General features: G+C 60.3%; 3 protein-coding genes and 1 long non-coding RNA gene across 7 annotated transcripts in view; 1 reads left to right on the forward strand and 3 right to left on the reverse strand.

The window, feature by feature from the left end:
* SLC25A29 (solute carrier family 25 member 29) overlaps positions 1–693 on the reverse strand; it is a 21,577-nt gene extending 20,884 nt beyond the window's left edge. Inside the window, exon 1 of the mRNA XM_078447860.2 lies at positions 496–693. The gene's annotated coding sequence lies outside the window, so the exon portion shown is untranslated. The remainder of the gene's footprint in view (positions 1–495) is intronic.
* The window catches only part of SLC25A47 (solute carrier family 25 member 47), an 18,688-nt gene extending 7,403 nt beyond the window's left edge, over positions 1–11,285 (forward strand). Inside the window, exons 4-9 of the mRNA XM_078447862.2 lie at positions 5,315–5,461; positions 7,392–7,435; positions 7,765–7,836; positions 8,543–8,725; positions 9,818–10,115; positions 10,406–11,285. Of these exons, the coding sequence (XP_078303988.1) occupies positions 5,434–5,461; positions 7,392–7,435; positions 7,765–7,836; positions 8,543–8,725; positions 9,818–10,115; positions 10,406–10,686 (906 nt within the window). The 5' untranslated portion in view covers positions 5,315–5,433 and the 3' untranslated portion in view covers positions 10,687–11,285. The remainder of the gene's footprint in view (positions 1–5,314; positions 5,462–7,391; positions 7,436–7,764; positions 7,837–8,542; positions 8,726–9,817; positions 10,116–10,405) is intronic.
* A 2,689-nt stretch (positions 11,286–13,974) lies between these two features.
* Positions 13,975–25,111, reverse strand: part of WARS1 (tryptophanyl-tRNA synthetase 1) — a 31,828-nt gene continuing 20,691 nt past the window's right edge. For both annotated transcript variants that reach the window (XM_060620750.3, XM_060620751.3), the window contains exons 7-11: positions 23,615–23,715; positions 21,066–21,178; positions 20,686–20,859; positions 16,343–16,483; positions 13,975–15,211 (exon numbers count right to left, since the gene is read on the reverse strand). In XM_060620750.3, the coding sequence (XP_060476733.1) occupies positions 15,050–15,211; positions 16,343–16,483; positions 20,686–20,859; positions 21,066–21,178; positions 23,615–23,715 (691 nt within the window). In that variant the 3' untranslated portion in view covers positions 13,975–15,049. The remainder of the gene's footprint in view (positions 15,212–16,342; positions 16,484–20,685; positions 20,860–21,065; positions 21,179–23,614; positions 23,716–25,111) is intronic.
* On the reverse strand, positions 21,185–23,056 carry LOC145715578 (uncharacterized). 3 transcript variants are annotated; one of them, XR_014137856.1, is made up of 3 exons: positions 22,311–23,056; positions 22,159–22,271; positions 21,185–22,118 (listed from the first exon to the last, which is right to left on the reverse strand). It is a non-coding gene; the product is annotated as an uncharacterized LOC145715578 (long non-coding RNA). The 3 variants fall into 3 exon arrangements; XR_014137854.1 differs by having other exon boundaries at positions 22,159–22,197; positions 22,237–23,056; XR_014137855.1 differs by having other exon boundaries at positions 21,185–21,764; positions 21,805–22,118; positions 22,159–23,056.

Consider the following 25,111-nt stretch of genomic DNA (forward strand, 5'->3'; position numbering starts at 1 on the left):
CGGGAACACGCACGCCGGAATGAGCGGGTGAACGAATGCCTGCCTGGCAGAAGGCTTCAGGCTTCAGGTCCCGCTTTGGAGGGGGCTTCCTGTTCCTCAGTCCAACTCCCTGCATCTTGGATGGGGGGGGGGGGGATCAGAGGTCACCTTGTTCAGATGCAACACCTACGACGACCCCGGGCCAGCAACCATCTCAGCCCTTCGGGCCAGTGCACTCCAGGGTTCAAGATGCTTCCCGGGCAAGGCGTGAAGGGGTCGCCACGGTCTGGGAGATGCTGGAAGAGGCGGGACAGGAAGGGCTTGAGCCTTGGCCTGGGTGCCGAGGGAGCAAGAGGCGAGGCCAGGGTGTGGGCAGGGCCGGGCCCGGGAGCTGAAGGGGCCGACAGTTCGGGGACTCGTCAGCAGCGGGGTCAGGCCTGACGCTGCTGGCCGGCCCTCCGAGCCCCACCCCTGCCGCATCTGATTCCTAGCCTCAGGAGCCCCGATGGTCCTTACCTCCCTCGACCCCTGTCCCGGGGTAGCTGTTGTCCCTGTTTGGCGATAGAGAAACTGCATCTAGGAGATTGAGTCCATCGATGTCATCACGGCAGAGCGGGCCTCGAATTCTTCTCCTTGCTGGTTCCCGCCTGCTCTTTGTCTCTGGCCCACAGTGTCCCCGTCTGTCCCACGGGAGTGGCTCCAGGGGGCCGGGAGCCTGAGTCTGAAGCCTGTGCCAACGTCAGGGGTAAAGGCAGTGCCCGGGCAGGGAGGCGGCAGGGAGCGCTCTGTTACATGCTTTGTAGCTGCTGGGGTGGCCGGTGACACGAGCGGCCTATAATCGCACCAAGTAGAGCCATGAGTGGGGACGGAGGGGATTCACTTGCGAGGGGGGTAAGGGCCAGACATCAGGAGGGATGTCGGCCCCGAGTTTCTGTCAGGGGCCTTCTGAGGGGTCTGGAAGGATGTGGGAGGGTTGTAGCTGTGCCCGTGGAGGGGTGGGGGGTGGGGAGGGGTCCACACGTGGCCAGGTAGGGCAGGAGGGTGCCAGGAGGGGCTCTGTCTGGGGCTTGTCCGGGATGTGGGCTGTGGTCAGGCTAGAGAAGAATATGTTTTGTAGTTGTGGTCTATTTTCTGAGAAGGGAGGGAGGGCCCTGTAACCGAGCAAAACAGAGTTCGGGCCAAGTGCAGACACCTGTGAATTTTGTCTGTAAGCTTGGCTGGGGGGCGGCGGGCGGGGGGGCTTTGACTAGATTCCTTTCAGTAGCCCTGAGGTCCCTCCCTCCCGGGGAGGGGGCCACACAGGCTTAGAGACCCCAGGCCCGGGGCCCTAACCCCTCGGGATGTCAGGAAGGGTAGGGTGTCCAGAAGGACTGGGTCTGGGGCTCATCTCACCCCACACCCCAGCCACACCCGGAGACCCCCTCCTTCCAAAGATGGGTGCATTCTTACCCACCGCCTGGGGCCGTGCGGTCTGCAGCAACCAGCCGGGTGTTACGTAGATCAAAGCACAGCAGGGCCCAGGCCCAGTGCGTAGACTCTCGTCTCCCGTCCCGTGTTATAGATGTAGATGTAGAAAGCGTGGCTCGGGGGGTCCGTGGCTTGCTCTCGGTCACAGAGCGAGCTGGGTGAGAGCCTGGGCTCTCCTGGCCGTGGAGGCCCATTTTCTGGAAATGCCAAGGCTGGCAGTCTCTGGGGCCAGCCTGGGCCCCCGTGCCCGCTCCGGGCCCCTGAACCATTTCGCCCAGAAACCCCACTGCCTTTCCTCCACCTCTCCAAACCCTGCCCCAGTGGCAAAGTGTGTGAAAATTACGGATAGAGCAGGTGTCTTTGACCCAGCCGTCCCCCTCTGAGTGTGCTCCCCCGAAAGGACAAAACCCCCCAAAGCAGGCTTATGGGAGGCCTTTCTGTTATAAACTGGAAATAAGCCAACGTGTATCACTGATGAATGAAGTCGGGGCGGTGATATTTAGAGTGCCTCACTGCCTGCCAGGAGTGCCTGCAAGAACTTTACAGCCACTGACCCTTCGGTCCTCCCAAAGCTGTACAGCAGTAGGCAATAGAATTTCCACTTCACGGACGAGGACACTAGGTGGGCTAGGGGTTCAGCTGGGTCACACAGTGGGGACGGGCCGAGCCCAGGCAGCCTGGCTCACTCCTGCACCCCCCCCCCCCCCCCGTCGCCGCCCTGCACTGTACCCCTTGGCCACACCACGTGCACCCGTGGACGGGCACAGGAATGGAATTTGCAGGAACCGTGGTGACAAGCCGTCCCAGGCATGTTGATAAAGGACGGAAGCAAATCACAAAATGATAGTAAAAAAGAAAATGTTTGTGTTTGCCTGCATTTGATGGGAAAGGAGGGCCCACACCTCCACGTGGGGCTTTCACTCTGCTGCCTCTCTTCTGTCTGGAGGGCTTTAAAAAAAAAAAATAACTTATTCCTTTTCTTGTGAAATGTAACAATGGATTTTGGAATGTGTCAAGCCCCTTGGCCAGAAAGTCCCTGTGCCTAGTGGGGCCAGTGCCAACCCCTTTCCCAGAGCTCTTTGCGGCCGCCCAGGCCTGGGTTGTTTGTGTGATGTGTGTCTCCTTCTAGAAGACCGGCTGAGCAGGGCTGCGCTCAGCGGGGCTCTGGTGTTGCTGGAGGAGGCCTGAAGCCGGCCTCGGTGCTAATAATGGTAATGCTTGCCCGTTGAGATGAACGGCCCCAGAGGGTTCCCTTGGCCTGTGCCTTCTCCTATCCATGCTAGACTCAGAGCTGTAACACTACTGGCCCACGGTCACACATCTGAGAGGGCAGAGCCTGGAGCCAAACCCAGGCTGTGGGGGCCCAGCTTGAGCTCTCCCCAGACCGTGTAGGGCTCTCCCCAGCCAAGACCTCTGCCTGCCCAGCAACCCACTGGCCTGTCACCTCCTGTGTCAGCTCAAGCCAGTGAGAGCAGGTGACTCCACCTGCCTTGGGGCGGGGGGGGGGGGGGGGTCATTCATTTGTATTTTCAACTGTCAGTCCACTTACCCCTCACCCTTCCACCCCATCCATTCATCTTTCCATCTGTCCATCTGTCCTTCCACCTGTCCATTATTTAGTCCATCTGTCTGTCCATCCATCCACCCACCTATCTATCCACCTATCCACTCACCCCATCCACCCATCCATCCATCCACCCATCCATCCATCCATCCACCCACCCACCCGCCCACTCACCCCATCCACCCATCCGTCCATCCACCCATCCATCTATCCATCCATCCATCCATCCTTTATTTACAGCTGTATTTACAGCTGTATTTACAGCTGTATTTACAGCTGTCCATCCATCTACCCACCCACCCATCCATCCACTGACTTGTTTCCTCATGCATTTATTCACCCGGCCTCCCCAGGGTGCCTGTCCTCTGCTGGGTGCTGTGGGCTCAGAGACAAATCTGGCCCAGCCCTGCCTGCCAGAAGCTCACGGCTGGGTGGGGAACCTTTAGACCTGTCCCAAAGCAGCCCAAACAGTGAGGTGGCATGTTTTCTGTTTCTGCTGCAGAGAGGGTAAAGTTTGGGCATGTTTGCTCGGGAGACAAAGGGCAGGTGAAACTTGGCTGCAGCGACTGAGAAAACACCTTTGTCTTGTATGTCACCGTCTTGGGCGGCTCTTCCCAATGCTGCCCACCCCCACATACACACACCTTGTCCCCTCCCTACTCTGCCCCTGTCCTTGGCACTCCCTGCTGTTTGGCAGTTTCCTTACCTCTGGGTTGTCTGTTCCCTTCTCCCCAGAATGTAAGAGCCACGGGGCGGGGACTTTTGTCTGTGTGGTTATTGCTGTGGCCTCAGAACTGGGATTTGAATGCAAACAGCCTGGCCCCTAAGCAGACACTGAGCTGTGTCTCTCTAAAGGCCAGGATGGGTGGCAGGATTGACCTGGGACGGGCTGCATTCCGCCCTTTGCCCTCTGCCTTGGTAGCTGCCACCACCAACCCGTCCCCCCTTCACCCTGCAATAGCTGGGCAGGAGGGGATGTGGCCCCGTCACACCCAGCCTGTTCAAGGCTGGTCTGCATCTGCCCATCAGAAGACAAGAAGACAGGTAGACACACAGTCCCTGACCTGAGGGCCACCTGGACCAGTCTGTCCGAACCCTGTGACATCACCACCTGCCCCTCTACCCGGGTCCTGCCAGCTTTCTGGTCAGCGGGACACTCACTTTGTGTGACCCTGGGCAAGTGCGTGGCCCCCTTGAAGCGCTGCCCTGTGGCTCATGTGGGAGCACATGCTGAGCCCCTGGGAGGGCCCGTGGGGTGACAGCCACGGGGGCAGAGCTCATGGGCCTCAGGGCCTGGCCCTCGGCATCCGAGAGGCGCTGGTATTTCCAGAGTGTTCCATCACATCCAGCCCTGCCACTTGCTTGGCCTTGGACAGATCTCCCTTCTGGGCCTCGATGGCTCCATCTGTACAATGGGGACCATCGGCCCTGCTTCCCTCCCGGGGCTGTGATGAGGATCGTGTCAGCTGGCAGAGGAGGAGTGCTTGGGAAACCGTAAAGAGGGGTACGCTGCTGGGGGGCGGTCACTGTTTTTATAATGGTTGCAAACGACCTCTTGTTGGAGTGGCTTCCCCTTCAGGAGCGCCCTGGCTTAGTTAGAGGCCGGGCAGCAGCCCAGTCCCTAGCAGTGGGTCCATCAGGGCTTGGTCCCCACTCAGTCGGTGCTGGGTGCTGGGGACCGCGTGGAGGCAGACCTGGCCGGGCCCGGGGGAGCAGAAGACGGATGTGGGTGCACAGGGACAGTGCGGGACCAGGGCAGTGAGAAGCGCGTGGGGCAGACGCTGGGCTGTGACCCGCCTTTGCTCCCGGAGCGGGGACAGCCCTGCAGCCCGCCTGTGCCCGCCCCCACCCCCTCCTGCCAGCCGGAGCTGCGTGAGGACGGGGACCGGGTCTTATCAGCCTCAGCTCAGCCTCAGCTCCAGTGGTGTTTGTTGAACGAGTGAGGACGGGACTTGGAGGGCTCCTGGGCAGGAGCAATTCCAGGGGAGCTGGGGAGGCCCGAGGACACCATGAGGGGACAGGGTCAGCACAGCCCCATCCCTGGACCTCCTTGGAGGTGACAGGACGTGGCCTGGGGCCCAGCCCTGCAGGCAGCGTGGAAGTGAGCCTGCCACCTCCTGTGGCCTCTCCCATGTTTCCCTGACACCTGGGTCCTGAGGGCACTGGGACAAGGGTCCTTCGGGGGGTGGGGCGGGAGAGAGGCCAGCTCCCCGGCGCCTGGGTATGGGCATCGACCCGCATGGCCTCTGCCTTCGGGGCCACTGGTCAGCGGGCTCTTGTTTCCTGTCCCTCCCCCGGCCGCAGGTATTTAAGGTCCGCGAGGAGCCGACCCAGTTGCTCTTGGGGCCACCCCAGTGGTGGTGCGGACCGTTGGCAGGCAGGCAGACCCCAGGACCTTCCCCCCCGACACCACCACACTGTCCATGGATTTTGTCGCTGGAGCCATCGGAGGTAACGGGCAGGGACAGGGGTACCAGGAGGGGCTGCGACGTCCTGTGGCCTGAGAGCAGGCTTCCCGCAGCAGTGGGGCTTGAGGGGCCCCCGGAAGGGGTCAGGGCCCGGCGTGGGCCGCAGGTGCCGGGGGGAGGTGTGGGGACAGGAGTCTGTTCTGGCCTGGCTGTCTCAGCCTGGGAGGCGGCCAGGCAGGTCTGGGGGTGGGGACACCTGGTGGGGGTGGGGGGGCAGGAGGTGGTCTCTCCCTGTGCCAGGGGGTCATCAGTGTGGGGAGGGATGGCTGAGCTGTGGGAAGGAACCAGAGGTCGGGGAGGAGTTTGAGGACAAACTGGCCCGGGTCTGGAAACTGGGGGTGGCGTGGAGGGGGAGAGGCCCCGCCAAGCCCTGGCCCCACCCGCTGGCAGGATGCATGTTGTTCCGGCCTTGCTGGGTTCCCAAACTATTTTCCTTTCTGGGGAAAGGGCTGGTTGCGAAAGACTAATCCCGAGAGATAACCGGCTTGTTAGGAGACAGGCTGGGAAGGGGCTTTCCCCCCGGCCGCTGGTCCTGCAAACTGTGAGGCTATTTTGGGTGAGGCACCCTTGGCCTTGGTCGTCTTGGGAAACAGCCGTGGGTGCTGGTCGATGCTGCTGGGAACGGTGTGGGCTGTTCTCCTCCCGTCAGGAGGGGACAGCAGTGCCGATCCAGGAAAGACTGGAGCCCTGACCTCACCAGCCACCTTTCTGAGGTCCTACCATGCGCCGGGCCTGAGGCCAGCTGCTTCCCTGGATGTTGGCCCTCTGAGGAGGAGGCTCAGAGAAGGGGCTTGACTTGCCCAAGATCACAAAGCCAGGAAGGGCTCCCGAGTCCTGTATTTTCCCTCCAGGCCAGATCAGACGAGGGCCTTGTGGAGGACAGACATGACGTGTGTGAAGCGGCAGCAAAACCACATGACAGGGGCTCTGATCAACATGGTTTCCGGCACGAAGGCAGGCCAGATACAGGGGTCAGGGCGGGCCCCAGACGGGAGGTCATGCTGTGGCAGGGCTTTGATGGATGAGTAGGAGTTTGGTGAGGTCTAGCTGTGTGAGGGTCAAGGAGGGTAATTCTAATCAAGTCATTCAGTCAGTCCTTTGCTTCACTTGCTTTGTTCATTCACTCATTCATTCATTATTCATTCACTTTGTTCTTTCATTCACGCACATTTATTGAGTCCTGGGATGCCTAGTAAATAGGGCACAGCCCCCAGGTGCCTTATTGTCCTCAGATGCTCTCACCACCAGGCCACCCCTGGCCCCCAGGGTGTGTAACCCCAGGGGTCTGTGGCTCTCTGGCTTCTCCATGGTGGTTCTGGGGGCTTAGACATTGAGGTCTGCTGTCAGGAAGGGAGAAAGGAACAGGATAGTGGCACCTGGCCCTTTGCGGAGAGAGCACCCTGGTCTAGGAAGCCTCACGTCCCACTCTGTTCCATGCAGACTTGTGGTTCCAGGCGGTCCTTCACAGAGCCCTGGGGGACGTGGGCTTTCCCACCTGCCGGCCTTTGCTGGGTCCTTGCCTCTCCACACACACACCCTGCAGCCAAAGGCAGACAAACCCCTCACAGGCCTGAGGGCAAGAGCTGCCTGGCTGGGAGACGGGGCCCAGCCAGTGTCGGAGCAAAGGCTCTTCCAAAACGTGACGCCAGGGGCGAGGCCGTGGAGCGTCTCGGGCTTTCGGCACGAGGCACCCCTGGGCCAAGACATGGAAGGAGAAGTTGCTAGCAGCTTGGCAGAAGCGACCTTACCTTCCGGAGCCTCAGTTTCCTTCTCTGTGTCAACACCGATATCAACGTTGATGAGACACCGCGTGGACGAGAAGCGTGGGGCTGCTCTCGGCGGGAGCCGGTCAGGGTTCGCCCCCCTCCTCACCTGCTCCTGCCCCTCACCCGGTTCGTCTGGTTTCCTTCCAGGAGTCTGCGGTGTTGCTGTGGGCTACCCCCTGGACACGGTGAAGGTATGGCGACAGCCAGGCCCCCGCCGCCCACCCAAAGGCCCTTGGCTGGGATTAGGCTACCCTCCAAGTCTCCTGCTTCCATCCGTGGCCAGAAGAACTTTCCGGCATGCTAATCAGACCAGCCCTCCCCATGCCCCTCAGGACCACGTCAGCCCCTCGTCTCACCTGTGCCTTAGGTCTCCTGTCTCACATGGGGGCTCCTGGTCCCCGCTCTGCCCACATTCAGCACGGCGCTGACGATCAAGGGGTTGGCTCTTTCCCTCTCCCAGGCTTACTGGCCTTGTGCTAGGCCTGGAGCCACCTCTTCCTGAAGCCTGCTTCTCTCTCAGGTCAAGATCCAGACAGAGCCCAAGTACAGGGGCATCTGGCACTGCGTCTGGGACACGTACCGCCGAGAGCGGGTAGGCCTGGGGCCAGGGTAATGGGCAGGGGGACGTCAGGGCCTCAGACCCCCACCAGCCAGGGGATGCTGAACCCCATTCTGAGCTCTGTCACCTTCCAAATGGGGATGATTGTACCAACCTGCTGGGTTTCTGAGGACGAGAGTCAGGCGTCCAGCACACAGGAGGTGCTCAGAAGGAGGTCCTGCCTTCAGGAGAGGGTCCACAGGTGGCACCTGGGGCCTTTGAGGGTCAGGGAGGGACCCCGGAGTGTTTGCATTTCTGTCCCCTCCAGGCTGGGCATCCCTTGAAAGTGGCACCGGGTGGTCATTAGGTGTCCCCGGCGTCCAGCTCAGAGCCTGGTCCAGAGGAGGGACTCACGTGAACTTGGGGCTCGACGCTGGCCCGGGGGTGAACAAATGAAGCATGCCATCCCGCATCATCACCATCGTCACCGTCATCGAGTAGCTGCCCTAGCCCAGCCTAGCCCTCTGTCTCTTCAGTCCCTCACATAACCTCGAAAGTGGGGTATTACGATCCCCAGTTTACAGCTGGGGAAACCGAGGCCCTAGGCAGTAAGAGACTGGCCTGAGGTTCCCGTGGCAAGGGAGGGCAGAGCAGGGGTGAGACCCAGTCCCATTGGCCCAGGGCCCCTCTGGACGGCCCTCTTCCTGGCCGGGCCCCCAGCCTGATTTGGGCCCCCTGGTCCCGTCTGCCTGCCCTCCAGGTGTGGGGCTTCTACAGAGGCCTCTCGCTGCCCGTGTGCACCGTGTCCCTGGTCTCGTCCGTGTCTTTCGGCACCTACCGCCATTGCCTGGCACACATCTGCCGATTTCGGTATGGCAGCACGGACATCAAGCCCGCCAAGACCGACATCACGCTCTCGGGATTTGCCTCCGGCTTGGTCCGCGTGAGTGGTGGGGTGGGGGGTGGGGGGGCGGGGTGGTGGGGACAGGGGGCCTCGGGACTGCAGGGTCAGGAGAGCCCGAGCCGGCCGCCTGGAGGCCACCAAGCCCGGAAGATGGGGAAACTGAGGCTCGGTGAGGGCAGAGACGGGGCGAAGGCTGGGGGCTGTGGCTGAGGGCTCAGTGGATTCTCGTTAGGCGAGTGACCTTGGGCAAGCTAGGGGATCTCTCTGAGCTTCTGTCTCTTTGTCAGTAAGAGGCGTGGTGAAGAGCAAGTACGGTTAGGAAGGGAAAGCCCCCAGCATGGAGTCTGACAGGTATGAGCGTCCAGAGGATGGCGGACGGTATTGTTAGTAATATTGTCATCAGTGATGTCCTGTTACTTACTAATGTCATTAAATGTCTACATTTAGTGTTATATTATTCTTACGTTAAATACCTACGTTAATTGCGTAATACGTAAAGGTCATTAACATATTAATTCTGTGATACCTGCACGAAACTGTCCCACATATTTACCCAACACCTACTGTGCGCTGAGCCCACTCTGTGCTAGCAGAGTTGTGTTGCTCAGGCACAAGCATTGACTCTGAACCCTGCTGCACCGTGACTGCTGGGCCAGCCGGAGGCTACTTTTTTTTTGGTTTTAATTATTATTATTATTACTTAGATGTTTACTTATTTTTGAGAGAGAGAGAACAGAGCACGAGCAGGGGAGGGGCAGAGAGAGACGGAGAGACAGGATCCGAAGCAGGCTCCGGGCTCCGAGCTGTCAGCACAGGGCCCGACGTGGGGCTCGAACCCACGAACTGCGAGCTCATGACCTGAGCCGAGGTCGAACGCTTAACCGATTGAGCCACCCAGGCGTGCCCCCCGCCTTTTAAAAAATGTTATTTATTTTATGTTAAATGTTTATTTATTTTTGAGAGAGAGAGAGAGACAGAGTGCAGCAGGGGAGGGGCAGAGAGAGAGGGAGCCAGCCGGAGGCTTCTGGAGGCCGGGCCCCCGATGCTGCTGTGGGCAACAGGAGGCTACCGGAGGCCAGGTCCAGGGGCTGAGCGGCGGGCACCCCCTTATCTCTGCCACTTCCGCTCCAGGTGTTCCTGACCTCGCCCACCGAGGTGGCCAAGGTCCGCCTGCAGACGCAGACGCAGCAGCGGCGCCCCTCAGCCACGCCCCCCGCGTGTCCCGCGCCCCCCGCGAGTTCGGGGCCTGGGCCCAAGTACCGAGGACCTCTGCACTGCCTGGCCACGGTGGCCCGTGAGGAGGGGCTGCGGGGCCTCTACAAGGGCAGCTCGGCCCTGCTCTTCCGGGACGGCCACTCCTTCGCCACCTACTTCCTGTCCTACACCATCCTCTGCGAGCAGCTCACCCCCACGGGCCGCAGCCAGCCAGGTGAGGGGGGGGGGGCCGGGGCCTGGGAGGTGGCAACTGAGGCCGGGAGAGGAGGCGTGGACGAGGTCGTGCCAAACGGGGCGCCGCGGTGCCTCCCAGGGTGGGGGCCGCGGCGCCCTCCAACCCAAGAGTCGGGCCAGACCCGCCGCGTGGCTTCGCGCGGGTCACGGTAGTGGGGGGGGAGCCCCGGGCTGCGTTACGGCGGGGCCCCTGCGCGGGGGGCCCCGCTGGCCCTCCTCCGCGTCCCCGTCCGGTTGGCGGCCGGGGCACTGGCGGGTCTCTCCCTGCAGATGTGCTGGGCGTGCTGGTGGCCGGGGGCTGTGCCGGGGTCCTGGCCTGGGCCGTGGCCACGCCCATGGACGTGATCAAGTCGCGCCTGCAGGCGGACGGCCAGGGCCAGCGGCGCTACCGGGGCCTCCTGCACTGCGTGGTGAGCAGCGTTCGGGAGGAGGGGCCGCGGGTCCTCTTCAAGGGGCTGACGCTCAACTGCTGTCGTGCCTTCCCCGTCAACATGGTGGTCTTTGTCACCTACGAAGCCGTGCTGGGGCTCACCCGCGGCCTGTCCACCTAGCTAGTCCCCGCGCCCCAGGGCCGGCCCGCCAGCGGCTTGCAGACGTCTCGTAGCTGGAGGTGGCGGAGGAGAGTGTGGGGGTCTGGGCCCCGTTGAGCCACCACCCGGTGGCCGGAGTCAGCCGTGCCTGGGGCTTTGCTCACCCAGCTACGGACCACGAGGAGGTTCAGGGGCCCCTCTGCCATCAGCCTGGGGCTGGCTTGAGGGTCTCGTGAGCCAGGGAGGAGTGAGCCTCTTGGAGGAGGACATCTGTCACGTGCAGTCGTTTGAACGTTTGGTGAGTTGGTCGTTCCAGCTTCCCCGGGGCCTCTCCCTGCCGCCCGTGTCTTCGGAGCACCCCTGCACCTCCGTCCACTCACCCAGTGTCCGCTGGCCACCGTCCCCGCGAGGCCCCCGCTCAGCTCTCCTCTGTTTGGTGAGCGCCTATGCACCCACCCGCCCGCTTGCTCCCCTGCGCCGGGCTGCGCAGAGAGGGCACTGCCCGGACGGCCATGACCACCAGCTTGGTGCCAGACCCGCTCACACACCCTTGCTCTGCTGGGAGATCCCCGAGACTCCGCGGGGAGCCGTTGACAATAAAACGTTTTTGTTTGAATGTGCTCAGTGGTGCTGCTCCGCGGTCCGTGGGGCGGGTGACCGGCTCCTCCCCAGAGGCCAAGCCTCCACACTTGTGTGGCCGTCGTTCCCACTAGGCAGATGGGCACACTGAGGTCCAGCACGCTGGCTGGCTCCACTCCCTGCGCCTTTGGGGCACCGAGCCCTGCCACAGGGGGCCATTCAGCTTTCAGCCTGAGGCCTGACCCCCCACCCCCACCCCAAACCTACCTCTTTCTGGCCCCTCCGCTGCCGGGACATCTGGCTGTGAGCCACCTTTCCGTGGGGGTCTGGAGGAGGGAGGGGTGGGTGTGTCCTGGGTGCGCCAGGTACCTGACACAGGTCACCACGCAGCCTGGCGGCAGGTGAGGAAACAGCTCCGAGAGGGAGGTGTGGGGGGACTCGCGCCTGCACTTTTGAAGCCCTCTTGTCGGACCCGCGTGGCTTCCAGTAGTGAGTGGCCCTCAGGGCTGGGGCTGGCAGCTGGAGCCCTCTGGTGAAGCCAGCCAACACCTGCCTCGATGACACTCACTCACAGACACTGGCCTTGAGCGTGTGCTTGCCCCGAAAAGACCTCTCGTGTTCTGCTTCCGGGACACACGGGTGGCCCTCCCCTCCCAGCCCGCTCCTGTCACCCTGAGCCAAGTAGTTGCTTACATTGCGTTCTCTGCCAGGAACACGCTTCCCCCTCCTCTGCCCGGCTGACTCGGCACCCCCAGCACCACCTCCTTCGGGAAGCTCTCCCTGCCCGACCTGGGCTGCTTTTTAGGCCCCCACAGGACCCTGGCTCCTCGTTTGGTCTCTCATCCGCCCCCCACCCCCGACACCCCATTCCACCCGAGACTGTGAGCCGCCTGAGGGCAGCACATGTCTGATGTGGACTCCATCCAGCACAGGGCCGAGCACATAGTAGGTGCTCAGCGGGGGTGTGGAATGAGCGGATGATCCCGCAGTAGGTTCCTGGAAGTTCATCCAGCTTCAAGGTGCGGAGGCTGGTGCTCCAGCCAGGATCTAGGGAAACGGTGCCCCGAGCGAAAGATGGTCCGTCAAAACCCGGGCCCTGTGTCCGCTTTTGGCGGGAAGACCACTAGAAGCACCCATTTATTTGCTTTGGCCTCGGAAGGACAGTCGTTGGCAGTGCTCCCGGCAGCCGGGGAGCGTGGGGATCCCCGGTCCCCGAGCAGCCGGCCCCGCCCGTGGCGGGGAAGTGGCTTTGCAGGAGGGCCTGGTCCGCGGTGGTCCTCAAGCTCTCTACAACCGCTAGGTGACATGGCCCTTCGGACCCGGCCCCGAATTTCAGAAATGGGGAAGAGAAGACGGGCCCAGCTGGATCTTACCCTAACCGTGGCCACCTCGACAAAGTCCAGACTGCACTGGAAGTTTCAAGTGGGAAGTGCGGGGTGGTCCCCCCGGGACCCCCACCGCCGGTGCTCACGGGAGAATCCAGGGCTCTGGGAAGGGCCACGGGCAGAACTCCCTGGGAGAGCTGCAGTCTGCTGGCGGGGAGCCCCCTTCTCGTTCTCGCTCTGACGTGCGCTCCGGAGTGTGTGTTCCCTAAAATATATATATCTATATTTTAGCAAAATGTGGGTGCGGGAGGGGCAGTGGCCCTTAACAGCAGTGACCACTGGGTGAGTCACCTGACCTCTGACCCACGGTACTGCTCCCAAGAACCAAACGTGAGGTATGGCTGCTCCGGTTTTACAGGGGAGGGGGTGGGGGTCCCCAGAGGTCAGGAGGCCTGCCCGAGGTCCCACAGCCTAGGTGGGGAGGAGCTGGCCTGTGAGGGGCCACAGCCTGTCCTGTCTACGGCCTCCACACTCCTCCCCCAGTGCTCTGCCGCCTTGGCGACTTCACACGCGGCCCCTCGTTTTAGCCTCATGGCACACCTGTGACGTGGGTGCAAGGGGGTAACGAGAGGTCGTGTGGTTGCGGAGGGCCACACGGCCGTGCCCTCCTCTGTGGCGGCTCGCCCCACTGGCCGCAGCCAGCCGAGACGGGGCCGGGGACCCTGGCCAGCAGGAGTCAGGTCGGGTGGGGGGCGGGAAGGGAGACGGGTGAGGTCGTACCACATACCGGTACCAGGGTGGGACCCTCGGCACCCTCGTTGGTGACACGGCCCCTCTGTGTGTGTGGAGACAGCAAATAAGGCCGGACGGGCCTGCCGAGTCGCAACTCAGCGTGTGGCCTCGGACAAGCCCCACTGCCCTCTCTTAGGCTGTTTCCCCACCTGATGGGGATGGGCGGGGGGAGGGCTCCAGGCTCCCATTCCGGCAGGGCCGGCCCAGCTTACAGCCCAGCTCCCGCTCCACCGGCACCGCCACTGCCCACCCCATGGCCGCTCCCTTGCCCGCGGGGTGAGGACAGCCACCGGCTGGGGCATCTCCGCTGCGTGACGGCCAGCACCGCCGCTCGCGGGGACACCGCCGTAGGACAGCCAGCACCAGGGTGGCCACCGAGGGCTAGAAACCAGGCAGACGGGCTACCTTCCGGCCGACTCCTGGGAGCCTGCATCCCAGCACCAAGGGGATTTTCTGTCTGTGTCTCCGCCCCACGTCACCCCCTGGCGGGACCCCGGGACGCAAGGGCCACCCTCGGAGAGGCCTCCGCTGTTGGCGGCAGGCGCAGCACGGCCCTGGGCCTGACGCGGGCCTGCTTGCTCCTCGAACCCCAGACGCGGCACCGAGACACAGGCAGGACTGAAGCAAGTTTATTCACGCCAACGAGTGACATGAGGGAGTGGACCCTGTGCCTCCAGGAAGGACAGACACCTCAACCAAGGGCTTTCCCTGAGATAGGTCTTCCGCTTTTCCAAAACCATACAGGGCGCACGGTTCAACAGGCCTCCCGTGGACGCGCCGCCGAGGGCCGTGACGGCGGCTGCACGCGGTCTAGCTACATCCACCTGCCCCAGGGCACTGCTCTGTGCAGAGAGACTTCCACGCCAGTCAAGTGTCAAAACAAAAGGATCTGCAAAGACAACAGACCCCTCAGCCCCGGGCACCGTCAGTGCGAAGCAGCCACCGGCTTTCAGCGTGGAGTGTCAGGGTTACTTGGTGGGGACGAAGTATTAGTACGCTCAGGGAAAAGCACGATTGCTGGAGTGTGGTGCATGCACGGTCTGGAGTGTGGTAAGTGAACTGGAGAGTCTTGCCCACAGAAGACTCAATTTAATAAGAACTGGCCAACCTGGGCCAATGAAGAGCAGCCTTCAAGCTGGGAGCCCTCTTAGCCAAACGGACAGCAAAGCTTTTGGCTGGCGATTCTTTTACATTTTGGGGGGCACAGGGGGAAATACATCTGTGCCCGTTAAACTTCCCACATAGACTTTTCGAAGCACGTCTCACTCTATGATCGGGACGTTCTGACTGCGGATGCGTACGCACGCTCCACATTCGTTCACAGAGCAGGTTCGGAGAGTAGGCTGGGAACCCGCAGGACGTTTTCAATGGCAGCTGTCCTGCGGACCCGACAGGGTGGCCAGTGGTCACTGAGCCAAAGGTCTCACCTCTGGGGCCTGCTCTGTGGGAGAGACTCCAGCTGGACCGTCCGACCATGAAATGTTAGCTGGCACCCAATCCCCAAGGGTTTTGCCGCAAGAGACAGAAAGGAGGGCATCACAGGAAGAAACAGTATGGATACACACACAGGGCTTACAGATTCCAGGCCAGGAATTACCGTGTGACAGAGCCTACGGATAGCGGTGATTCGATTGGGCTGGGATTACTGGCAAATTACATCTCTTTTATAAGCGTGTATAAAACGAATGTTACTGAAAGTCGTAGGACAGCTTCCGGGGAGTCATGAACTCTTTCACGATCTCGTCCGTGACCTCCTTGCGCCTGGCCTGGTGTTCGGCGATCAGGGGCTGCAGAACCTCTATGAGGATCTTCTTGAGCTCACCGGTGAGCATGGCTCCACTCGTGTAGTCCTGCCCGGAGGGAGACAGACCGCAGTGAGACACGGCTGCACGTGCCCGGCTCACCCACGCGGGGCCCGGTGCACGGGGGGCGCTCGGCAGAACAAGAACCTGCATCTTAAACTGCGCGATACGCGCCCCCCGACGAGTAGCCACGACCCGCCACTCGCCCCACCCGCCCTCCTTTCGGGGCGGCAGGACTCCAGGCCGAACAACGGCCGTTCCCTTCAGCTTTACCAGCTTGTCTAAATCTTTGCTGACTCTCTTTTCATTTAACTGTGAAAGAAGGACGTGCTCACTGAGCGAACTTGACACAAAGTACAAAGTAGCAGCAAAGGTGAAGGAAGATCCCCTGCAGAGCCAGCACCCAGCAGCCGAGAGCCACTGCCATCCTGGCGTGTTTCCTCCTAGATTCTTAACTTTAAGAATAGCTGATCTCACTGCATTTCCAGTCTGGTAACTGCGATCACTGTCATGGGCACGTTGTCCGTGTCACTGCAAACCCGTGCCTGCGTGATCCCCCGTCCTTCCCGGTCAGCATCCCTTTTGCTGTACAGTCTGCTGTGAACTTCCTGCTATTATCAGTGTTAAACATCCTTGTATGGAGAGCTCTTTCTTATTCGGGACTACTTCCTTGCACAAGATTCCAGGGCCTGGAAAACCTAAGACAAAGGCTACGGACATTCCCTGGGCTCTTTCTTCATGCTTCTCAGCAAACTGCTCGCGGAGAGGCCGTGCCGCGAACACCTGACTCACCCGCGTGGGCCTCGAAGCATCTGCAAACACCACAGCAACACAAACCTGCTGACTCGGTGGGGGCACTATTTTAACTCCGATGCCGTCTTGTGTGAACCTATCTAGACAGTCCATAGTGTCCAGTAAGAGCAGACCTGTGTGTGTGGGAACCACACCACACTCAGTGCTTTCTCTTCCACGAACTACCCGTTATGAGGCTTCCTGCATGTGGTTAAAGCAGATGGACCTCCTCGGTTTTCATCTCGTCTCGGCTGAGCGCCTGTCCCCAACGCCCGGGCCCTAAGAGGCTCCGACCCCCGTAAGCTTGGCCGCCACCCCTCTCCCCTCCCCGCCACGGCCCCTATGACAGAGCCGGGGACCGCTGGACCCTGTGGCCTGTGGTCCCACCTTCCTGATCTGCTCGAGCCTGTCATCGTCCTCGAGGAAGAAGGTCAGGTACATGAAGGACACGTCCACGTCACAGTTGCCTCCAAACTCCCTGTGCTCCTCGACGGTGTCTCTCCCTCCGGAAAATGCGTGTTTGTTGACCTGCACCAGTAAGAGCACAGAGATGCTGGTTGGTTTCGGCCGCCCCGCGTGCGGAAACTGGCTGCGAGCCGAGGGTGGTGGTCGGGCCAGTGACTGCCTTCTGCCCCATCAGGTCCCAGATGGAGGGAGGCTGGGGTTCACCGTCGGGAGGAGGAGCCCCACGAACTGTCCCTCCCCGTCCATCAAGCCCGGGTATGTGCCAGCGGGGCTGACTGGAGAGGCGTGGGGGTGGGGATTAGCTCTGGTCCCCCCGACCCCAAGAGACAGAACAGAGCTGGGAAAGCCAAAGCACCGCCTGCACTGGAGCGGGGAGGGGTGGCCTACAGTTCTCCGGTGACGGGCAGCCACCAGCCACCTTCAGAGTGAAAGAGACCACCACGGAAGGGCGGCTGCTGCCTTCACCGCGTGGAAGAGAGAGTGGGAGCCACAAGAATGGGGCTAGTAAGAGAGAGCAGAGCCCACAAGAAGCACAGAGGCAGACAGCGCCTGCGGCAGCCCCACCTAAAGATATGCAGTTTCAGGAACTGAAGAAAGACTCGGAAACGAACAGAAGTGGTTTTTTGGAATCGCTGAAGATAATCTTGGGAGAAATCAGGGCCAAGAGATGAGAGAAGAAAAGTTAAAGAGGACAAATTTTCCTCAACCTTCTTTCCACAAACATTTGAAACCTGCTATGTACAAATGTCACCCTGTTTTTTTTTTTTTAAGGTTTATTTATTTTTGAGAGAGAGAGAGGGAGTGAGAGTGAGTGAGCGTGAGCAGGGGAGGGGCAGAGAGAGAGGGAGACACAGAAGTGGAAGCAGATTCCAGGCTCCAGCTGTCAGTGCAGAGCTCGAGGCAGGGCTCGAACTCACGGGCCGCGAGATCATGACCTGAGCCAAAGTCAGACGCGTAACCAACTGAGCCACCCAGGTGGCCTGTCACCCTATTTTTCTTTGATGGGGAAAAGGGGGGCAGCGCTGACAGTTTCTATGTTGAGATGTTTACCCCTTCTCCCCAGGACCGCAGGGCAGATTACTGACTGGACGCCACGAACAAGCAGCAGCGGGGACACCAGGGGCAGAGGCTCTTCCGGCACCAGGGAGTCAGGGACACCCACTCCCGCTGGTGGTGGCCGCTAAGCGGCTGCTCTGGGAGAGCGGGACCTGCCCTGTGCCCTGCGCAAGGGGCAACTGGTGAGGGGTAGATGCTGGCGGGGGGGTTGCGGGGAGGAAAAATGAAGACAAGTGCGGGTTCAGCTTTCCTCTTTTTCACAAAAAAGACCAAGTTATAAAACAAAATCAGTGTAAGCAAACTGCAAAAGCTATTGAAGACACAAAATAAGCAGAAAGAGCACACGGTAGTGGGTTCTCCTGAGGTCTGGTGCCCTCGGGTAGGCGCTGGGGGTCTCATGGGGTCACGGGTCGTGGGGCAGCCCCTGCCTGCACGGACATCTTCCTGTGTTCAGACTCCTGGGCCACGCCGGGCCACTGCTGGGCCTTAGGGAAGACACTCGAGTGCCAGGACGTAAGTCTTGGGGACAGCATTGGCCAGGATCCACGGGGTGGTTTTAAAGGTGACAGTTCCCAGTCCTTGTCTGAGAGGAAGAGGAGGAAAGGCGTGTTTGCCGCATGTTTTAGGAGATGCACGGGGAACACGCGCCTCCTGTGTGCTACTCCTCCCCGGGCAGGGACTCGTCCAATGATGGCACACAGGCGTGCCTTCGTCATCACGTTAGTTAACCCCGACAACCCAATGACCTCGGTACTTTATGGATGATAATGAGGTGCCGTGTCAAGGACCTGCGGTATGTGGCAGTGAACGGCAGAGCCGGGCTGACCCTCCCCAGGACACCAGACCTCTGAGAGTGGCTTAAGTTTGCCTGCTGTGGGCCTGGCCAGTCCTCAGCACCACTGGGGCCTTGCTCATGGGAAGCCAGCAGGAAAACGGGTTTGTGTTAGGGTGGAGAGCAGCCTTGGTTGTGGCGACCAGAATGCAGCTGTCAGGATCCAAAATGACAGAAGCAGGTGAGACGTACCAAAACCATGCGATTTTTGCTACAAGAGGAACCTCACTAGTAAGGACGTCTGAGTTGAAGGATGGGGGAACTTGACTCAACCACCGAGCTCTGACAGCCAGTGAACTCTGGCTGCTACGATCCTACGGGAGAGGGGAGCTGGCCTGCAGGAGCCCCAGGCACAGGGCAGAGGAGGGCCACTGAATGTCCGCCCCAGAGCCAGAGGCCAGTCTGGGAGTATGCACTAAATGGGTCTTGTTAGCAGAAATCACAAGCGGGGGTGGGGTGGGGGGTGGCCAGGCTGGCAAACTGTATTACAGACACTCATCCCGAAGAGGGGCTTCCACACCCCAAGGCCACCTGCAGGAAGGAGGGTCTGACTCGTTGGGCTCTGGTGGGGCCCTGCAGCAGCCTGGGGAAGGCCTGTTTTGGCCTGTACTACAAAGGAGTCGTCCAACCATTCAGTTTCTGAACTAAATCCTTAAATTCAGGCAGCACGTGTATGATCGATCTCACGTAAGCCTGGTCTCAAGGCTATGAAATCGGTACGGCTGCTCCCACTTCCCAAATGACTCCCCTGGACGGCGAGGTCACTCGCCAAGTGGCAGGGCCCAGAAAACCTGGGGTTCCTGACTCTAGGTTATGGGAGGGGCCCATGCACTGGGGGAGCTGGGCACCGGTGCCGACCCCACCACTCCCCAGCTGTGTGGACAGAAGAAGCGGCCTGGCCCCTGAGTCTTGATTTCCTTGCCTACAAAATGGTCACGGCCTCCCTGGGTGGTTGTCAGGACTGAGATCACAGATGTCAACACGTGGCGGGTGGTGCCGTAGCCGAACCGCCGTGTCCCCAGCTCGTCTACTGCGGTTATTCTCAGGAGGGCTGGAGCACATGCTCCCACCCTGGCTCGTGTGGAGCTTCGGACTCGGGAGTGGAAGGTGGGCTTGGGGACTGAGAACGAGGGCTAGCCTGCCCTGTCTGCCCCACAGGCCGCTCACAACCCTGGTGGCCTCTGCAGCTGTGTGCTTTCTGACCCCATGCTCACTGCCCATCCAGCCCTCAGGGTCCTTGATGGTCCCCAAGTTAATGAAAAATGCCCCAGACCCATAAATGACTTCTTTAAAACAACTCAGAACCAAACAAGATGACTTCTCCTCTGGAGAAAAGAGGAGCCTCCCTTCCTCCCCTGCACTCCATGCTCTGGAACTTCCAGCCAGTAGTGAAAGCAGACAAAAAACCCCTGAGTACATCAGCTTCCAACAGAGGGGGGCAGGATTGACGGCACCCATTTCCTGGAAGAGGGTTTTGACATTAAGGGTTTCCCCGTTGTCAACTAGAACCCGCTAGGGACCCCACGAGGGTCAGGGCGGGCAGTGACTCAGAGGGTTGCGTTACGTGCCTCAAATAGTTTTGGTCACTCCCGCTGTAATCTTCCAACCTGCAAACACTCACTGGATTCCAAATAAAACATTCACTGCTTTGTGGGACAAGAGGGGATTATACCCGTACAGGCAATTCAGCACTGGGGAACAGAAGCAGGGCCCTGGAAAATACAGAAACTCCTAACTCTGGTTTCTTTGGTGCGCCAACACCAAACACTTAATGAGCGCCTGCTGCGCGCCGGGCCGGACACAACTGTCCTGAAGGGCACCCACCCACGTCGGGTCTCCGTGAGAATGTGCGGCCCCTGCACCCCACCCTGGTCGTGGCCGCTCACAGGCCAGGCCAGGCGGCACTCTGTTGGTTTCTGAGGTGGAAGCCTGGTCAAGCCGGTCATCCCTCTGGCCTTCATCCCTCTCGTTCCTCTAAGAGGAAGTCACCACTACCTCCCAGTGAGAAACAGAAACAGAAAACGTAAGGCACCTGGTCCGTTCCTGGAACATGGCTGCTGTGCAGAAACGCACTAACGCGTTTCCTATTGTTTGCTTACTTTAAAGAAAACCGCTCGGGCACGGTGCTGGTGGGCAAGTGGAAAAGAGAAAAGGAAGAAAAATCCCCACTTCTGCCTAAACAGAACGACGCACACAAAACAAATTCAGCTGATGTCCGGGGATGGGGACAGGCTGCCGCGCGCTTGCAGGCAGCAGTTGTGGACCCCCGAACCCAGGACGCCGAAGGACAGTCCCGCCACCGTGTGCGTGCCTGTGTCTCTCTCGGGCGCGGTCTGCTGTGTGCACGGGCTGCCCCTGCACCCTGGGCAGTGCTCACCTTGGTCTTGATCTGCTTGGCGGTGTCTGTGAGGAAGATGGAAGAGTTGGGGTCGCTGGCGCTCATCTTGGTCTGGGCCCCTTGGAGGGCGGGGAAGAAGGTCGAGTGCAGCAGGGCTGGTTTGGGGTAGCCGATCCTGGGGGCGACGTCTCTTGTCATCCTGAAATAAGGATCCTGCGGGGCGAGAGGGGCCTCTGAGGACAGTGGGCAGAGAGGGGCTGGCCATCAGCCCGTGAGCAGCACCCTCGTGGCCTCCAGGGACGCTCCCGAGCTCCCAGTTAGCTAGCAGAATCGCCCCCCACCCAACACCTCCTAAAACCTCCTTTCCTGTCAAAGGGTGCAGCGCCCCAGACCAAGAACGCCTTGCTCTGCCTGCTGACCTGGTCGATGGCACACGGGATGAGGCACTGGATGTCTGTCTTGTCTCTGAAGATCTGAGGGAATGAGTTGCTGAAGGAAGGAGCGGCCTGGATGGCAGGAAAGCTGATCTTTCCTGAAAGTGCCAACAAAATATTTTTACACAGGACGCCAACTCCTGTTCTGGTTCATTCTCCCAGCGAAAGGGATGAACCCGATGGGTTTCATCCCCTTTAGAGAAGCGAGAGTCATTTCAGAGAATCTGAAAGCACAGAACAGTGGGGAGAAGAAACAACTCTACGGTCTCCGCTTGCGTCTCTTTCCGTCTGTTTCCTCCAATTCCCTCTGCGACTGCTCTCTATCTAGTTTCCCCTTACCGCTTTTCCTACTTGGTGCCGTTTGCCCATGTTGTTAAATACGTTTTGTCCCGCAACCGTGTCCTGCAGTGTGTGGCCACCTTCTATCCACGGGTGTTCCTCATCTCCAGTCGTTACAAATTATGATACCCTGGAACCTAAAACTGTTTTCTTATCTTTTGGGTGTTGCTGTTAACACTGCTACTGCTACTTGCTTAGACCCACAAAAGTGGTCAAGGGGCGACGACCTTCGTACGACCCTGACAAGTGGGGCGGAGCCACACTGACCTTCGTACGACCCTGAAAGTGGGGCGGGGCCACACTGACCTTCGTATGACCCTGAAAGTGGGGTGGAGCCACACTGACCTTCGTACGACCCTGACAAGTGGGGCGGAGCCACACTGACCTTCGTACGACCCTGAAAGTGGGGCGGGGCCACACTGACCTTCGTATGACCCTGAAAGTGGGGTGGAGCCACACTGACCTTCGTACGACCCTGACAAGTGGGGCGGAGCCACACTGACCTTCGTACGACCCTGAAAGTGGGGCGGGGCCACACTGACCTTCGTATGACCCTGAAAGTGGGGTGGAGCCACACTGACCTTCGTACGACCCTGACAAGTGGGGCGGAGCCACACTGACCTTCGTACGACCCTGAAAGTGGGGCGGGGCCACACTGACCTTCGTATGACCCTGAAAGTGGGGTGGAGCCACACTGACCTTCGTACAACCCTGACAAGTGGGGCGGAGCCACACTGACCTTCGTACGACCCTGAAAGTGGGGCGGGGCCACACTGACCTTCGTATGACCCTGAAAGTGGGGTGGAGCCACACTGACCTTCGTACGACCCTGACAAGTGGGGCGGAGCCACACTGACCTTCGTACGACCCTGAAAGTGGGGCAGGGCCCACCCACGCCAGCTGTGCTACGTGGGTTTCCTCAGGCACTGCAGGATGAGTTCTGGGGCGCTGCTTCTCTTCTCCCCTGAAAGTCCTGCCTCTGTGATGCTCTCTCCTAGCAGACACCCCATTTCTGGGGTCCCATTATTCTTGAGGGACCAGGTAGATGGCTGCCCCCACCAGCAGCGCCCCATTAAAACACAGAGCGGTGGTGGCCATTCTCCACATGTGGGTGCTGGGCTCTGCTCAGGGCCTTCCCCGGGCACATCTCTGCTCACAGCTCTATGAGAAGGTGGCCTCCATTCTATAGTCGTGGACACTCAGGCTCAGACTGTTTACACAGCTTGCCAAAGCAAATACACAGCAAGCAGTTGGCTGGGCCAGGATTCAAACCCGGGCGTCTGGAAGCAAAGTGTGCGCAGCTATTCGTACGTCTACTGTCTCCTTTCTTGTCCAGGGCGGCCTTCTCTGCGACATCTTCCCAACGGATGCTGGGATTCCGAGGATAAAAACCCTTTCAAAAGCATAGGATTTATGCCCCAATTGTCAGGATTGAGTCTGACTGAAACATCAAAGAAAAGGCTCATGTGAAAAGCCTCCCGGTGAGGACTCTCCAAGGCGTTTCTCTCTGCACGTGTCCCTGAGGGTCCCTCGCCAACAGGGCCCTGGGACGTGCTCCCTCCCAGCAGGGCAAACTCCCGCGTGGCACCTGCAGGCACATCCTGGCATGCTGCCCAGGCCTGGAGCCGCGCCCCCAAAACACACCACGAGCCTCAGGGATCGAGTCCTAGCTTCGGGAGCTAAGAGTCTAGGAGAGAAGGCTGATGCATCTGAAAGGCATGGAGATAGGTGGAAAGGGACAGAGCGTATGTACAGGGGCCCGAGCCACAGAAAGAGAGCGAGGGTGGCCAGGGTGGGCTCCACAGGGCCTCTGGTCAAACCTGTCCTCTTACGGGGGAAACTGAGGCTCCCGGGCATCAGAGCAGGTCATCCTGCAGCCCCTGGGTCTCCGCCAGAGGTGTCCCACACTGGCTGGGACCCCACGAGTGGGCAGAGGAGCTCCAGTCATCCCTACCCTCTTCTTTCTTCTAAACCTCCAGGGGATGACAGATGGTCTCCTGAAGTTCTGCTCCACGCAGCCCAGAAACGGGGCCGAAGGCACCACAAAGCTCTTCAGCCTCCCGAGGGGACCTGCCCGGGAGCTCACTATGTGGAGGCTAGCGGCAAACGTCACCAGCTGAGAGAGCTCCGCCCCCGGGGCAGACACCCGTGGTTCACGCCAGCCCGCAGGGCCGCAGGCAGCAGCGACCCCTTACCGATGCTGTCACTGTCAGTGAAGCCGAAGATGCCTTTCACTTGGTTGAAGGTGACGTGCTTCTGAATCTTCACCACGTTCTTGTAGAAGCCTGGACTCGTCCTGCAAGGACAATCAGAATCAAACCTCAGGTTTACAGGGTGGCCTGCCCCCGAGGCCAAAGCAGAGGCCGGTGAAACCTGAGTGCACGCGTGTGGGCTGAGGACACAGAGTGGGCAGGGAGGCTCCCAGAAGGCACTTGTAGGCGAAGGTACCCGTGGCGGGCAAAGTAGAGTGGCTGGGGGAGGGTGGAAACCAGCATGAAACCAACACAAGACAAGCACATGAGGCAAGAGCACACTGACGCAGGCCGATTCGGGCTGACACCGAGTATCTCAACTCAGCCGGGTGGGTGGTCAAGCTACCGCAGAGCTTCAAGTCTGGGAGCCCCAAGACGAGCCCCAAGGGAGCTTTTCTGTTGACACACGCTGTTTGGTTGTGTGTGTGTGTGTGTGTGTGTGTGTGGGATATCTGCAACTTGTTGCCGGACAGTGTTGGACAGAAACCACCACGTCCAGCCCCCAATGCCCCTTCCACTGCAGGGCGGCCGTGCTGTCTGGGCAGGAAGACCCCATGCTCAGCAACAAGGCTGGGCCCACAGTGGCTGATTCAAGCAATTGGATTCTCTCTTCTGGACACTGAGGGATGTGGATATGAGGCCTGGATCTGTGGCAGCCATTCTGCTACCAGAGGAACCTAAGGCTGAGGATGAAGCTGACACAGGGAGGGGCAGAACCCAGAGTAACTTCTTGCACAGCATCTCCAGTATACTCAGCAGCCCTGGTCTCCAGCCCTACCATGCGTCAGGCACCGCAGGACAGAAAGGGAAACGGGGACAGCTAGTGTTTACTAGGTGCTTGCATCCTGTGGCGGAAGCCGTGCTATGTTCCAACTCTCTTTTAAGATAGTAGCTCTACCTCCCCTTACAGGCAGACGGAGGCTCCGAGAGGTTGAGGGTCACGTCACAGACCCTGTGAGTACAGGAGCTGGGACCCAAACGCAGGCTCGTCTGGCCGCAAAGCCTCTGCTTTCCTCACCACATCGCACAGCTTCTGAAAGAGTTTAAGACTAGCTCCTGGATGGAAGGTTGCCGACGGTCTCCGGGCAGGCAGGGAGGGGAGTGTCAGAAAGGCAGGGGCACCGGCAGGGAGGGTACAAAGGGGAAGGCCAGCACACCAGAGTTTGCTCCGAGTTGAGCAGAGCCCCGCTCTGGAGGAGGTGGCAGCTTTCACTCAGCAGCCCGCAAATTTCGGCCCCAGGGCACCGGCCGGGGAGCAGAGCTACAGAGGAGACACTAGGAACCTGGCGACATGCAAAGTGCCCCCCGACCCCCGCGGGTCGCCCACTCAGAGCAGAGCGCAGCCGCCGCCTGGAAAGACGCCTGCTCTGTGGTCCTGCTGAGACAGGAGCTCCCTCGTGCTGGAGAGAGTCCTGGGGGGGGTGGGGTGCGGCCTCACGC

Source organism: Panthera onca, chromosome B3 (assembly GCF_046562875.1).
Source record: "Panthera onca isolate mPanOnc1 chromosome B3, mPanOnc1 haplotype 2, whole genome shotgun sequence".
In the NCBI taxonomy this organism is placed as follows: domain Eukaryota; kingdom Metazoa; phylum Chordata; class Mammalia; order Carnivora; family Felidae; genus Panthera; species Panthera onca.